A 16,255-nucleotide genomic window follows, 5' to 3' on the forward strand; every position below is an offset into this window, starting at 1 on the left:
CAGCAAATGTGGAGATACTGGAAGTGACCCCCAGCCAGTGGGAGTGAGCTGGGCCAAGTTCTACTGCATTAGGGAGTGATGGGGGCCGAGGGATTGCCTGCCCAGCCACAGGGGACAGACCTGGACTACAAGCCGGCACAATTTTAAGCCTCCAGCTAACGAACTGGGAGGCAAGGGGTGACAGATTAGGCAGGCCTTCCCACTTCTGGGTCCTAAAAAACTAAGTGGACGTTCAGCAGATGTGTCTCCAAGGAATCTTCAGAACAGCGTGTGCTTTTCCTATGGTTGAGGTCAGACTTTTTAATTGTATGAAATAACATGGCGCTTTACAATCTGACAGCCCTGATTCTGAATCCTGGCTCTGCCGCTTAAGTGTGACTTTGGGCAAGAGACCAAGCCTCCCTGGGCCTCACTTCCCTCATCAATACATGGTGTGAAAAATGATTGTTATGAAGTTGACAAGGGCTAATCTATGTAAAGCACCTCGCACCAGCTTTGTATGCGCTGATACGAGCTCAGAAGATAGACTCTGTCCTAGAGGTACTAGAGGACGTTGGAGGATGTCCACATGCTAGAACACCATATCCTGGAGGCGAGGACTCCTGCGCATGCTTACCCCCAGGTTGCTTCTGCCCACTGCTAGGCGTGGGAGCCTCTCCTCCACACTAGGAGAGGAGAGGAGAGTGGACTGGGAGAGAAGTGGAGGATGCCAGGGCAGACGCAATAGCTCTGTGACCTGTGCAGCTGAGCATCTGCGTTCTGAAGGAGTTAGGAACTGATAAGACTGTCCCTAAGAGAACCCGGGGGACTCTGTACTGAACAGCTGTCCCTCAGAACCCAGCTGGTAAAATGTGGCAAGAGCTAGGGCACAGCCAGAGTCTCCTGCTTCTATAAGGATTTCTGCAATTCTGCTACTCTGAAGCCTGGAAGCTTTGAAAGAAGCCGGGGTCAGCCCACCTAGCATGGATGTTGGCATCTGTTGGCAATGGTAATGCTTCTCTGATAGTCTTCAAGGGCCCTGGCCATGGGAGGATGGATGGGGAGCATGGGGAAGATGCCATCGAGGAGTAAAGCTGCCAGGCTGCCATGTGGACACAGGGAGGGTCCCTTAGAAGAGTCACAGAAATAACTGGGTGGGGTGGGGGGTGGTGCTGTGAAGGGCCTAGTTTCCAGAATAAAGTGGTTATGACTTCACCAACCATAAATTGATTAATAAAGTAAGCGACTTTATTTTGTAGCAACAGGCTGGTGATGTTGGGGCCATCTGTGTGACATTATGAAATTGTGCTAATGCATGTTTTTAGCTGAACGAGGTCCAGCCATTTATTTATTTACCAATAATTTACTCAATCATTCTTTTAATAACACATGTTCTGAGCATACTGTCGGTGCCAGGCCGGGTATTAGGTGTACAGGCTCCAACATACCAGAAGAAAGGAAGAAAAAAGAAAAAGGACAAAATCCCTTCCTCAGGTTGACAATAGCAGATGCCTGGGGCCAGCAAAGGCTTCATTCTAAAAATAAGTCACCCTGCTTACAAATGACTTCTGATCCAAAGGCACTCACCTTAAAATTACTTGGCCTAAGCTTGAAATAGATAATATTCCCAAGAGCATAACAAATGAATCTGAAATGATAGCATCTTTTAAACATTAAACAGAAAAGAACACTAGTTAACATTAATTGAACAGAATGTGAAGGGTATTAGCATAGATATCGTATTATTACATATATATTTATACATATACACACACACATAATCCTAGTAAGATCTGATGCTCCAAATGGCCCAGTCTGTATATTGAGTCACGTTGAAAGAGAACACAGACGGACACGGATGCTTTCAATGGTGTTAATGTTTATTGTGATGACATTTATTGTGTGCCAGACATTGTTCTGAGAGCTTTCCATGTGAAAAGTCATTAATCATTGGGAAATACTACCCCTATGAGGTAGGTAGCATTATTATTCCCATTTTACAAATGAGGACAGTAACGCGCAGAAAAAGAGAGTAACTTGCGTAACATCACAAAGCCGGTAAGAATTTAAGCCCAGGAAACTGAGTTCCATGGTCTGTGCCTTAAAGTGTCCCCCTTCCGCTGTCACATCGCCTGATCGATCTGAATAATACACATCTTTACCCTCGGAATTTTTAAAAGGTCTCTCTAAGGGTGTTAAACTAATCAGATTCCCAGAAATACTCTCTAGACCTTGTTCCCTCTGCCTAAATTTCCATGTTCATAGGAGTGGCTGAATGAACACTGGCCCTGCTCACTGAGGTACTCCTGATTCTCACTGCTGTATTATACTTGTCCTCCATGGCCCCTTCCCCCTTCCTGTCCCTTCTGTCCCGTGCCTGCCATGAAGATTTCTTTGCTAGGAGTGGAGGCCAGAACACCTATTGCTGCCTTCATGGTAGCCCCAGGCTCCTTCATAATTGCTGTACCCTCCAAGACCTGTGGACAGCTTCTGATGCTGTTGGAAGAAAACAGAGGCCAACAGGAGTACAAGCTCTTGCCTTTTGCTCTGACCACTTTTCTTCAAAATTTATCATGGGAAATTTCTCATGAACAAATTCTCTTCTGCATTATATGTATGAATGTGTTGTTTATATACATATGTATATATAACTATATATGCACATATATAATTTTAAAATATATGTTCTTAGGTGTGATAATGTCTTTGTAGTTATGTTTTTTGAAGGCTTGGAGGAAGTGATACTCGAAATGGACCTGGAAGAAAGAGTAAGAATTGGTGGGGAAGGTGGGAAGGAGGGAGGAAATATTTCTAGGGATGTCACAGGGAGGCCAGTTTATACTCAACAGTCTCCAGGGGATTTTCCTGTGGCTAGTGGAAAAGCTGCAAAAGACAGACGTGGGTTCAAACCCTGGGAAAGATTAGCAACAGCAGGGCTGCCTGGAGGGACAATGAGCCATCTCTAGGGTTCATGGGGAACCCTCTACCCCACATACACCCAGATAAGAGGAGACAATCAGCTCTCAGGGGTTTAACAGGAGAGCTTGAAACAATAGGGGAAGGGAGTAGGGGTTATGTCATCACTCATGTAGCAAACATTTGTTGTGCTCAGCGCTGAGATGCTAGGGACACGGGGCTAAAAAAACAAGCCTGAAACTCAGGATGTCACAGACTAGGTACAAATCGGGATTCTGTAGCCTCCCTTTGTAAATGATGACAATAATAATAATTATATAGTCATATGATTTTTATATAGGTTCTATTCCTTCTGGGAATACAACTCTACTTTCTAACAACCACTGGAGCATGAGCCCTGGGCTACAGCCAGTTTCCTGTTCCTCAGTGCTGATGGCCCCAGGCTCTCACGAACACCAAAGGACTGGTCACAGGAGCACAGGCACCCGCAAATAGAGAGTCACATCACCCACCGGGCTCTCACTGCCCCAAAGGGCAGATCTTTGGAATATCAAACCTATGTGATCTCATTGGGAGTTTTCCAGTTAGAGGAAGAATAATACTTTCTGAACAATGGAAGACACAAGAATATTGCAAAACAGACATTTAGAGGAAACAATGGCATTCGAGCTCCCGTCAGGGGGTGCCTCCACCAGCAGCTAGATGGGTGATGGTACACAAGTAACTTTCTGGGCTTCAGCTTCTTCACCTGTAAAAAAAAAGGGGGGGGGGCAGAATTCTACCTTTCTCCAGTAGGATAACACATGTGAAATGTTATGTGTAAATGTTACAGAGCTATATATATGGAAAGAGTAACATTTATTGATTTCCAGTCACCATGTATAATAAGATAACTATTTGGACAGGACAAAGCTCCATTGCCATCCCTTCTGTGAAGAATTGTGTCTACCTGATCATTGTGTCAAGTTCGGTGCCTGGAACAGAGTAGGTGCTCAATAAATACTATTGAATGAATGGGTCAAGCCAAGTAGAGTTGCCACAGAGGGTGGGTTTAGGGATTAAAGGACCATGCTTCCCCCCACCCCCTGCCCCCAGCCTGAGCCGTTCAGCCCCTGTCTTCCTCTCCATCTTTCTCTTCATCCTCTTCATCGTCTCTGTGCCCCAGGCGGTCCTCACAGACAGCTATGTGCTCTCTATAGGAGCAGTCCCTGTGCTGTGGCACAGCACGGGGGCACCTGGGAGCCTTCCTGCGGTGAGGACAGCAGTGCAGCCCCCACTCCCTGCAGCTGCAGGGGGCCTGGGCTGCCCAGACGTAGGCGCCCACAGGCACCGCCAGCAACACAGCGCACAGGACCACTGTGATGTGCAGGAGACGCTCCCGTCCCTCCAGCTCGCCATGGTCTCTGCCCGTCACAAAGACCACACACCGGCCCCTGCGTGGGGGCTGGCCCCCCAGGCTGAGGCATGCCTCATACTTTGTGCTGGGAAGGAGGTCATCCACGGCGTACGTGTTGATCCCGGGGCCGATGTGGACCACCTCCTTCTTGAGTGTTTCATCTGATGCAATGTAGAGGGTGAACCATTTCTCCTCAGGGGTGTCAACCACCGCAAACCACTCCAGCAGAATCCCATGCACTGTCTGCTTGACGACTCTCAGGTCAACATAGGCATTGCCATCCGAGGGGAAAAAGGCAGAATGGGGCACAGACAGGGTCTGGGCAGGCTGGACTTGGAGGGAGATGACAAGGGTGCTCCTGCCGATGGAGTTGGAGGCCACACAGGTGTAATTACCCCTGTCCACCAGGTGGGCAGCAGGTATGACCAGCTCCGACAGAGCAGTATCTTCTGCAGTAGATGAGGTCAACACTGGGTGGGGAGAGAGCAAAACAGTTCCAATAGATATTTCTCTGACAGAAAGCTGGACAGCGTTCAGCAATGCTAACTATTATTATTTTTCTGAGCTGAAGGTGACGATTTATTAAGCATATGTTTGGTGCCAGGTGTTTGCCTCTCAGCACCCCTGTAAGGTAAGTACCCCATTTTTACACATAACAAGTTGAGGATTGGAGTGATTAAGCAACTTGCCCCTTGTGAGAAATGATCAGAGGCAGTGACTGATCTGGAACCTTGCTCTTCTGCCTACAGAGACCACATTGTCAACTTCACTAGCTGCTCCCACCAAACTACCAGAAGCCTCACTGAGCCAACATCATGGTTTCTGGGAGATCTCTCGCCACCGTGTGATACTGTGAGCTTCAAGAAGGGTCTTTTTTGCCTGCCAGGTATAGAGAGGCTCAGAGTCTGGAGCCAAATGCCTGGGTTCTATCCCTTAATAAGTATATGGTCCTGGACAAGTTGCTAAGATTCTCTTGGCTTCAATTTTCTCATCAGTAAAATGGGATGATAATAGTATCCTTTATGTAGGTTTGATACTAAGTGCTTAGTGCTAGCTGTTGTTATTACTGAGAGGATACATATAATATGGTACCAAAGAAACTGACTTCAAAGCATTAAAAAAGACACACATGCATCTCACGGCTCTTAAAAAGGCTACAACAATAAATCCTACATTTCTCCTTCATTGGTCTTTAACCTCAAGCCAATAAGATGTGATCAAAATGATGGGAAAAAATCAACAGTTCAGTTAGGTAGTTTTTAATCTTCCAGTGGTTTTTCACTATGCACAACAAATATCTGGATAACTGACTATATTTCTCAAGTTTTACTCAGATATTTCTAGTTGTCTTCTAGACTTCAGGATATCCCTAGGGAAGCCACCTCTGGCCTGTGATATGTCCCAGTGCTGCAGGGTAGCATTAAAGGTGATTCCATCTAATGTATGAAAGCAGACCATAGAATTTCAGAAAATGAGAGGCAGGTTTGAATCCCAGTTGTGAGGCCCATGGAGGTCACTTCCTCATCCAGGGTCCCAGTAGTACAACTTTAAGCCGATAAGGTCTGAACAACACAGTGGTGGCAAGTGTAAAATTCAGTCTATATGTAGGAATTTCCAACCTTGCCCAATGGTAAGAATTAGTTGGGGAAAGAAAGAGGGGAGAAGAGGGAACTCTTGTTAATTTACATTATTCTTAGGTCCTCCCCTGGACACAGTAAATCTGAATCTCTAGGGAAGGAGCCTGGAAATCTTATTTCAAACAAATACCCCAGATAAGTCTGCTCCAGCAAATTTAAGAAATAAGTAATAGTCTCTAGAATGAGTCCTAGTCAGAAATTCTATGATTTAAAAATACATAGTATCGTATTTTGCATCTAGAAGACTCTCAGAGAATATATTTGTTCATGTATAATTTTATAATATTTATAGAATATGTTAAGCCAGCTCCAATACATATATTTACATATATACATGTATATCCTATAGAGATCTGTGTGCAATCACTTAAAATCATGCCAATAGTGGAACTATATCTTGGAAACTTTCCTATTGTGGTGAGTATAATTTAAGGCTATCCCAATCTTCCCCACACCTTTATTTCATGATTGACCCAGTTTAGAACCTCTCTACTGAGGATAGGGTTGCTGTAGACCTCAGTCTTTCCCAAGACACATTGAGAGGGTCCATGTGGCTTACCATCAAATTCTCTCCACATGCTCAGAGGATAAGTCCATACAATGGTTGGTGAGGGACTGGCCTGTGCCAGGCATCTCAGGGTCACATTCTGTCCCATCTGGATGGTGACACTGGCATTGGAGGTTGAGATCTGTGGCTTCATGCAAACACTGAGCTCAGTTTCATGAAAAAGCTGCCCTGCTTTGGAGAGAGGGTGTTGGCACACCAGGTAGGAATTCACCAGGATGACCGGAATGCTGTTGGACTTTACAAATTGGACAAGTCCCCTCAGGCGACAGTCACATAGCCAGGGGTTGTCGTGCAGTGCCAGCACCAAACTGGAGTGAGTCCTGGCTCCGCAGCCAGGCTGATGGGGTTTCTGGTAGGCCAGCCAGTTCGAGAAGACGCCCTTGGATACAACTGTAAGCCTATTGGAGGATAGGTCAAGGTAGGTCAGATTGACCAAGAACTGAAGAGCTAGCTCAGGGAGCATGTCAATCCTGTTGTGTTTGAGATCCAAGACCCTCAGAAGAGGGGTGGCTTGGAATGCTGTCCATGGCACTGAACGAAGTTTGTTCCCCTCCAGTCTCAGCTCTTTCAGTTCTGACAGGTGCTCCAGGGCTCCTAGGTGTATCACAGTGATGTTGTTAAAATTAAGCCAAAGGTATTCCAACGTGCTCATGTTGATGAAGGACCCTTGGGGTAGTTCGAATAAGGGTGAATTTTCAATTCTCAACCGCTTTAACTCTTCAGGAAGTTTCCTTGGGATCATTCCCAAAGAGGTAGACATGCACTGCAGAGCCCTGTACAAGAAACCACAAAATCTTTAAGATGAACATCAGGGAAGTGAGATCAGGTTTATTCTGGCATTAGATGTATGAATTAGAAGAAAAAATATATATGCTATTCACTTGAAATAAAAGAGACCCATTTTGGTAAAAGTGCACAATTCTCCAAAGTTCAGCACCAACTAGAGATTTGCTGATTTCCTGCCAAATCTAGGCCTGTTCCCACTCCACAACTTCCCCAAATAAAACCCATCCCCTACAACCTTCTGGCATCTTGTTAGCACAGCGCACCTGCCGAAACTGTCCTCTGAGCAGGTACATCCTGGTAGACAGGATGGCTGAGCTGCATGTGAATCCAGAAAGACCAGAACTAGCAGGCAATAGTGAGAAACTGAAGCCATATTCCCCTGTAGGAAACTACCTTGCAAGTTTTGAGTAAGTATAGTCCAAGCTTCCGAGTGGCAAATCCTATTATTGGTAATCCATGGTGATGTAGGTCAGCACAGCAGTGGCAAAGTCCCTGGATGCTCTGAGGTCTGTTATGGCCCAGATCACAAGCTCAATAAGAACTCATGAAGAGAGAGCTATGTGTCTTAACTAAGGTCACAAAATTTATCCTTTTTCTAGTTCTCAAGTCTAGAAAGCAAACTCTAAGCCAGTTGTCCTATTCAGCAATGATACTGTCTTCCCTCAGTTTCTTACAAAAAGATCCAAGAAACCAGCAAGTAATACTATCCTGAGCACAATGGTTCAAGTTATTTGGCCAGAATCCATCCAATACTTCATCACAATTGGCTCCTGAAAGCTAGAATTTTCAACAACTCTCTAGAAGTGAATGCATGGTGGGTAACAAAGATGTGACCACTCCCATCTCTGGCTTTCTCTCCACACCTGGTGTGATGGATTCATTCCTCTACTGTATTAAGGCAGCTGTTCTTGCCACTTGGATGACCAGAGACAGAGAAGCATCATGATGCAGAGGTTAAACCACAAGATTGTGTTTTCTGATTAAACCAAAGTGTGTTTCTTATCCTGGATCCTGAATGCTGTGTATGCCACATGATAAAGGCTTACATTTTAAGGTGAGATATATGTGGTTTGGGGTACTTTGTCACTCTGTAATCATTCAACAAATATTGGCCATGTGCTCTAAACCATACAATTTCTAGGTGTCAGGAATACACTGGTGGACAAAACTTCATAGACCCTGTGGGGTCTTCTCTCTAGCTTATGCTTCCTTGTCTTGAGATCTTTGGAAAGTCACTAAGCTCCATGAATCTCAGTTTCTCCTCTGAAAAATAGGGAAATTAATAAACACGTCATAACATTTCTAGGAAAATTTGAGGTTATATAGAATAAAGTACCTAACATACAGTAGATATATTGATTCCCTTCCCACACCAACAGACTCTTGAAAAGCAGAAAAGTCTACTTCCCTATTACTTGGGGTATTTCCTGGTGAATATTGAAATTCCATGAGTTCCCTTAAGACTCATGATATACATCATACCCTACAAAAGGCCTCAAGGAAGAAAATCCGCTTAGCAGTTAACCAGTGAGGGGGGAAATGGGTCACCAACTAAGCTGATTACACTCCAGGCTTTCTATCCAAGCCAGATATATTTGCTTGAGTTTTTTGTCTAGCTCTACAATCTGGATAGATCTCTGAAGTTCCTCTCAAGGTAGAAATCAAAACAAAGGAGTGAAATGGGTGCAAAACTTGTGCTAGACATGGAGATGTGCTGCCTAGAGCCCCTTCAAGGAATAAGTCGATGCTCAGCTGCAAGGATTGCTTGCATGAGGTCATGCCCTTCCCAAAGCAAACCATATATAGCAACTGAGGGTGGGGTGCCCAAGGGCCCGGCCAGTTTGGCCTGATGGCAGACAATTCTGATTCCCACTCCAGAGAATTTGTACCAGGTTGGCCAAGATTTTTTCAAGCTTGCTTTTTGAAAAAAAAAAAATGTGATTCAATTCACTGCATCACAACCCACTAGTGAATTCTTTTCTCACCTCAAAATGTAAGGGCCTAAAGAAATCTTCATCCCCCACAATTTCTTCCCTGTTCATCCCATGCTATCCTCTTCAAATGAATCCAGCTGAACCTAACTTTCCAGTGGTTTGATGAAAGCTTGAGAATATCCCCTGGCATGTCATTTCTGGACTCATGCAGGCCACTTCTGCACTGCTCCTTCTCCTCTCCTGACCCCTTCATCTCCTGGTTTCCTTATTTGGCATATGGGCACAGGGAACACCTATGTTTTCAGTTAAGGCAAGAGACTGGGGCAATTAAAGCTGGGTTATGTCATTTACCTTAAATAACTAGTGGTTAAGTGGTGTTCCTAAAACTCAAGAGAATTAACCACAAGGGGAAAGAGTTTGAGAATATGACACCCTCATCTCCCTTCCAGTAGGATGTGTTCAGGAACTTGGCTGTTAGAATTATTAGTAGAGATAGTCATGAGAGAAGAGACATTCTGTTTATGAAATAATTAGATATAAATAGCCTCTGTGTGGTGGCTCCCTGGCTAGTCTTAATAGAACCTTAATAAGAGAGTTTTCTATCTATTCATTTGGAAAATGGCACCCTGATGTTAGTAGAACTTTGGGATGGCTCAGACAGAGAACTAGGTGACATATCCAGAAGCAGACATGCTGTTTTCCCTCTTTTCAAGCTAGTGCTCTCTCTCAGTCTTCCATCTGCTGCCAACCCCATCTGAGATGTCTTCCTGGCTACCCATGCTAATGGCATGTCTGTGATGGACATACAAATGACTACATTCCCAAGCTCCCTTGAATAGGTGGGCTTTCCAACTAAAATTCTGGTTAATGGCATTTTAGAGGAAATAATGTTTTAAAAGCCCCTACATTATTCTCCAGGTTCTTTTCTCCCTTGTTACAGCAAGTGTTAACATTCCAGGTGGTGGAGTCTTCATTAGCCTGGGCCCCTGAGTGAATAAATGGAGCAGAGCCTACCCTCCATCCACATTTACCACAGACTGAAGAGACTCTGTAAAGGCAGGGATAAACCTTTCTATATTAAGCCACTGAAATTTGGGAATTGTTAGCATAGCATAAGCCTAACCTATCCTGACTACAATACCTTTGCAATCAAATAACATGTTCAAGTACTCTTAAGTTTGTTTTTGTCTCCACTGGACTATATGATAGTTAAAGCAAACATTTCCAGCTCTAGGATCTTTAAAGGCACTGGTCACTGAGTAATTTCAATACCCTACATCAACTTTCTAGGATATAATTTCTGTTACTTGTCTTTTATACCTTGCAACTTACACATGCTACTTGAGATAAGTGGCATTGGACATACGCCCTGCTTAGGTTAAAAGAAATATAATTATGTTGTAGTTAGAAAAAGACATGATGGAGATGCCACAATCTCATTCAACCTCCAAACAAGGCTTCCAAGGACACCATGCTGTGGGACCACCCTGGTGTAGGTTGGTCTTCATCACTGGGAGACAAGAAATTATTTTCCCTGCCCTCTAAAAGGTTTTCAGGGACCAACTTATACTAATCAGACTCATATACCAAAAGATCAATATATAAACCAGACATCATTTTATTTCTTAGAGCAGGAATTAATTTTTTTCCAGTTACGTGAATATTTATGAGCATAATCCAGGATGGTTCCCCTCTACAAGAACAAACCAGGGAAGACAGAACACACAAAGGAAGACTGACAAGATGGAAATTGGGAGGCTGACTATCTTTGGAGTCATTCCATCCAGACCCACTAAAGCAGGTCTTAATGAATTATTGAAAAGTTTGAATTCTCTCTCTCTCTCTCTCTCTCTCTCTCTCTCTCACACACACACACGCACACACACACACACACACACACACATTCACATGATGTTGAATAAATACTAACAAATTCTTGCTTTCAAGTTCCTGAATTTTCTTCAAACAAGGTTTAATAAAACTGACTGGATGTTTATTGTCTTTGGGCCATTAATTTTTCAATCTTAATTGGCTCAGCCAATCATTTAGAGAAAACATCTTAATCATTTCAATAGATGGCTGCTTTCATCCACTTAATTTGTTCTGATTTGGGGAGTGCCTATCAATCTCATATAGCAAACAATCAGAATTGAGTCTTGGGTCTCAATAGCAGAAATGTCTTAATGAATCTACGTTGGGGTTTGGAAAGCTACCGCCTGAGAGCTAAATCCAGCCTGCCACTTGTTTTTGTAAATAACATTTTATTGGAACACATCCATGCCCATAACTTACATATTGTCTGTGGCTGCTTTCACACTCCATCAGAAGAGCTGAGTAGTAGTGACAGAGCCTAAAATATTTACTATCTGGCTTTCTTTACAGAATATGTTTGTTGACCCATGCTGTAGACAATGGTTTTGTCATCTTCCAACCAAATAATTTCTCTTACCAATGGCTATGGCCCATAAGTTACAGTCAGATGTACCCTCCGAGTGATGGGCAGAAAATATCCACATATGGAAATTCCATACTCATGTGTACTGGTGGTCTTATGGTTCCTACAGTTTTCAATGACTTGAAAAAATCCATTCCCATAATGAACTTGCTGTAGATCATGTTGTAGAGATCCACACTGAATAGTGACCTTCAGCTTGGCCAGAAAGTTATCAAAGACTTAGATCCTCCAAGAAAATTGATCACTACCCCCTACAAATCAGTCAACTCTTTGGGCTTCAGTTTTTTCATCTGTAAAATCAAGCAGCTCATCCTCCATAATGGGTTGTTGTAAAAATCAAATAAGAGAAGGCAAGGAAATATGTTGTAAGGTCAGATGTTGTAAGGTCTTTTGTAAATGTGAGAGGGAGTACAGTAACTTTAGGCGATACCAGCAGGATAGTTCCCTGGGATTGCTTGCTGTACCCAAATTTTCTCCGTTGTTGTCTAAAGGCCTTGGCACCAAACACCCTGAATGCTCCCCTTATGAAAGCCTGGACTTGTAGACAAGACACAACATTGACCCTTCTGCTGGAAACATTCATCTTCACCTGTTCACAGAGGTGTCTCAGAGGCTTCCCAACTTGAAGCAAACTGAACAGGAATCCCACCTTGAAGTGGCCTACTGAGTAACTGGGAAAGCCCTGAGACACCCTCAGGAATGCAGGTAATGTCAGTAATCCTAACAAAGACTGCTACATGGGAACAGAGGTGAGCTGTGTGCCAGACAGCATTGGGTGTACTGTGTCGCCCACCACGGAGGGTCTCTCAGATTCCTCCAGCCTGACATCTGAGAGTAAATGAGCAGTGGTCTCTTGGGCATCATCCAAATCAAATTTATTGCAATTCACTGAATTTATTGAAATCGAATGATTATCTCTAGGCAGAATGGCACCCAGAAAAAAAATGTTAGAATCCTTAAGTGTACACAGTGAGGGCACAGCGTGGGTGTGTGTGTGTGTGTGTGTGTGTGTGACTATACAAATTTGGCTAATGCATTAAGGGACTGCGTGTGTGAGTGCCTATGAGTTAGCATAAATGTAATCAAGATGCAGAAGAGGGGCATGGTAAGGACTGTCAACCCTGGAACCAACTGCCTGATCCTGACTCCAGAACTGCCACCTTCTAGTTGTGTGTACATTGTGGGCAATATAGTGGATTAGATCACTGCTCGGCAAACTATTTCCTGCCCCCCATCACCTCCCTGGCAGAGCTGTCCTTTGATGCCACATGAAAGGTGGGTTTGGCCATGGGACTTGGCTTTGGCAGAGAGAATATGGGCAGAAATGGCAATGTGCCAGCTCTACAGCCAAGCACTTAAGAGACATTGCCTATTTTTGTTCATTCCTCTGATATCATCTGACCTCTCCGAGAAACACTGCCCCAAGTAGCCATTGACCCTTCATCCTGGGCCCCAAATAGAACTCATGAAGCAGAGACACCCTGGTCAACCCACAGACCTGTAGGTTGGGTGAAAATAGTGCCTGTTGCTGCATACCCCTGAGATTTTGCTTTTATTTGTTACATGGGAAAAACTGACTGATAGAAGCAAGTCGGTTAATCCCCGTTTCTTCTCCAGGAAAATGGGAGGGCCTTCTGCAAAGGGTTGTTATAAGAATTAAACAAGTCAGTGTATGTAAAGCACTTAGAACACTTCCTGGCACATAGTAAGTGCTTAATAAGTGTTAGCTGCTGTCACTGTGTGCACACCTATGAGTAAGCAGGAACCCAAGTGGGCAAGAGTGGGTGAGTGTGGGCTCAGGTGTCAGAGTGAGCAGGTGAGAGTGGAAGACAGAAAGTAGACGTGGCAGGTGTGTGGGCACCTGGAGGGGAGCACCCCCCTCAGCAGAAGTACTCATTGATCCGTCTGCCCCCCCTGCCCACCAAGACCTGAGAGTCCAGGCTGGAACGGGCCGAGAGGAGCCTGTCGGCCTCACTGAGGCTGTGCTGGGACAGCTCCTCAGAGCCATCCTCGCTGTGGCCCAGCCTCTCCAGGTTGACGTAGGCCTCGGTGGAGCCCCCAGAACGGCACTTCCGGCAGCGCCTTCGCAGAGCACCGCAGCAGACAAGCAGGGTGAGGGGCAGGGCGATGACAACAGCCACGCTGATCACCACCACATTGATGAGCCGCTGGGTGGCCTCGGCGTCTACCACCTCGTCCGTGGAGAAGATGACACACTGCTCCTTCTGGGGCACCAGGTCCCGCACACAGACACACGCCACGTACTTGGTCTTGGGCACCAGCCCACGGATGGTGATGCTGGTCTTTCCAGGCGGCACAACCACCCTCCGCATGCTGCGCTGCCCAAAGACAGCATAGAGGACACTGAAGGTAGTTATGCTCCCAGCCTGGGGGGCCTTCCACACCAAGGTCACACTCTGGTAAGTGTCTCCCACCACCTTGAGAGACCTCACCATCTGGGTCTCCTGGCGTCCTGCCTGCCCGTTCGAGCGTTCTCCTGGGATCCCCATCTGGAAGTGCTGGAGGGTCAGCTCCTCCTTCATGTTGGACACAGGGGGCCCAGTGGCCAGGACAGCAGGTCCAGGAATGTCAGGGACATGCCTGGCCACCATCTTGTTGTACGCGGCAGCTTCCGCCCCCTCACCTGTCCTTGCCCACAGTGCCCCTGGGCTCCCACCGTGTTCTGTGGAAGCCTGGGGCTCAGTGACGGCCAGGGAGATGACAGTCTCAGAGACTCCCAGGAAGTTCTTGGCCTGGCAGATGTAGTCTCCTGAGTCAAGGTGGGACACAGCAGGCAGGCCCAGCAGCGTCCAACTCGTGCCATCGCTGGCAACTTCCTGGTGCACTGAGGGGAAAGAGGCATAAAGCAGGAAAATGAGTGGGCCCATCTGCCCCAAGCTTCCTCCTAGGGTCAAGTTCACGGCCCCTGGACTGTGCATGCTCTTGTATACATAGGAGACCTTGTCATCCTGAGAAACCACTGGGAGTTACTCAACTTTTCTTAGACTAGCCAAGGGGATCAAGATCACCTGGGCTCAAATTTGGGGAGACCTAGGCTCAGGCTGAGTCTCAGGATGATCTGCCTTCTAAATTTGTATTCTTCAGGGTCCTGGAATCCTATAGAACGGACTCCTTAGGGAAGCAGGCTGTGCTTTGTGGGGGAAGGTGGGTCAGGGTGAACACGAGACAGAGCCCTAGGCGGAAGCACATTGCCACCCTGCCCAGACACACTGCCACCTCCATCAGAGTGTCTTCGACTTTGTGTTTTACATAATGAAGCTCCTTATACAATGTTTGTTTATCAATTGATTTCAAACCCACAATCCCAGAGCAACACTCGCCAGCCTAGTTGAAGGAGACCCCGAAGGGAGCTGCGAGGACATGCAGTTTTCTGGTCATGCACTAAGAAACGATCCCTCCTCAACCCCTTGCCTGCACGCAGGTAGGCTGTGACTCTGGTAAACCCCACCATCCTGTACCAGAGATGAACCATCTCTGTCTACACAGCAAAAATAACATGGGAGGCTGTGTGCTGTAGGCCAAGCTTTTAGAGTCTCAGAGTCTGTTGACTTACAAAACAAAAAGGATAACCAGGTTATTCTTTAAAGTTCAGTGACATTATGAACATAATGTACTCAACACCTGAGGAGCTCAATAGATGGTAACTCATATTGTTAATCACTCCTAGTGAAACTGGCTTAACATTCACAACTTGGAAACTTACCATAAATATCAAATACACTAAGAGTATCTTCCACCAAAATGGCAGCATTTTGTTCCTCCCAGGGTGGGCCCTGATCAGAGTGTCTTCTGGAATATGTAGGGCAGGTTGACAGCTATTGTCATCATGGAAGCCACTGTCCCATGTTCTGTCTGGGCAGAGCCTGTCTACCTCCACTCAGCCACAACAGGAGTAAACAGCCTCGCTCAGCTGACCTCCCTTTCCTCGGCAGACCTGACCTCCCACCAAAGATGCTGACATCCCCACCCTCCCCCGCCCCCACTCCCGCCCCCGCACTCAGTCTGCAATCTCAGCACCACAGTCCCTGTAGCTCACAAACCTGTGCCGTTGAGCGGATACCCGTTGGCTCTCCTCCAGCTCATCTCCGGCCCAGGGACCCCGGTGGCCCCACAACGTAGCAATACTGCACTGCCCAGAGGGGACCTGAGGCTGGCTACCCCTGGACGGATCTCCGGACTCTGGCACTTCCTCAGTTCCAGCTGGCTGAGGGCCACTCCGGCCAGGCTGCGCGGGCTGGCACACTTCAGCCTGGCCTCTATGAAAGCCAGGTTTGGGGCCCAGCCTTCCAGGAAACGGGCTAGGTCATAGAGGCGGCAGTCACATACCCAGGGGTTGTCCTGCAGCCCTGCAGGGATGAGAGGGCAAGTAAGAGGTGAGCCCTCGATATTCATATCCCCATGCCCAGCCCCCCTGCCCCGTCAGGGAGGACAAGGCATATCCTGAGCTCAGAGTCAGCAGACCTGGCCTCCAGGTCCAGCTCCTTGCCTCTCTAGCTGTGCAACTTTAAGGCTGGTTCTTCAACTTGAATGATAGCAGTACTTCCCTTTCAGGGTTGCTATAGG

The 16,255-nt window shown here is 46.2% G+C and overlaps 2 protein-coding genes across 7 annotated transcripts in view; both read right to left on the reverse strand.

Annotated features, from left to right (window-relative positions):
* Positions 1–1,838: 1,838 nt before the first annotated feature.
* Positions 1,839–11,770, reverse strand: LRIT2 (leucine rich repeat, Ig-like and transmembrane domains 2). Of its 4 annotated transcripts, none has more exons than XM_019813406.3 (3): positions 11,666–11,770; positions 6,488–7,269; positions 1,839–4,761 (listed from the first exon to the last, which is right to left on the reverse strand). In XM_019813406.3, the coding sequence occupies exons 1-3, from the start codon at positions 11,680–11,682 to the stop codon at positions 4,001–4,003; spliced, it is 1,560 nt and encodes a 519-aa protein (XP_019668965.2). In that variant the 5' UTR covers positions 11,683–11,770; the 3' UTR covers positions 1,839–4,000. The 4 variants fall into 4 exon arrangements, with proteins under 4 accessions (XP_019668965.2, XP_019668966.2, XP_003994180.2 ...); XM_019813407.3 differs by lacking the exon at positions 11,666–11,770 and adding an exon at positions 11,509–11,620; XM_003994131.4 differs by lacking the exon at positions 11,666–11,770 and adding an exon at positions 7,546–7,965.
* The window catches only part of LRIT1 (leucine rich repeat, Ig-like and transmembrane domains 1), a 53,648-nt gene continuing 48,203 nt past the window's right edge, over positions 10,811–16,255 (reverse strand). For 2 of the 3 annotated variants that reach the window (XM_019813404.2, XM_003994125.3), the window contains 2 exons: positions 15,733–16,038; positions 10,811–14,516 (listed from right to left, as the gene is read on the reverse strand). In XM_019813404.2, coding sequence (XP_019668963.2) covers positions 13,552–14,516; positions 15,733–16,038 — 1,271 coding nt within the window. In that variant the 3' untranslated portion in view covers positions 10,811–13,551. The remainder of the gene's footprint in view (positions 14,517–15,732; positions 16,039–16,255) is intronic. The other variant, XM_019813405.2, reaches the window with a different exon arrangement.

This window comes from Felis catus, chromosome D2 (assembly GCF_018350175.1).
Source record: "Felis catus isolate Fca126 chromosome D2, F.catus_Fca126_mat1.0, whole genome shotgun sequence".
Classification (NCBI taxonomy): domain Eukaryota; kingdom Metazoa; phylum Chordata; class Mammalia; order Carnivora; family Felidae; genus Felis; species Felis catus.

Coding starts and splice junctions, on each gene's coding strand:
- LRIT2 (XM_003994131.4), bottom strand. CDS start 7,655: ATGGCTTCAGTTTCTCACTATTGCCTGCTAGTTCTGGTCTTTCTGGAT. Junction 7,270..7,545: donor TCAGAGGACAGTTTCGGCAG/GTGCGCTGTGCT, acceptor TTTCTTGTACAG/GGCTCTGCAGTGCATGTCTA. Junction 4,762..6,487: donor CATGTGGAGAGAATTTGATG/GTAAGCCACATG, acceptor CTCCCCACCCAG/TGTTGACCTCATCTACTGCA.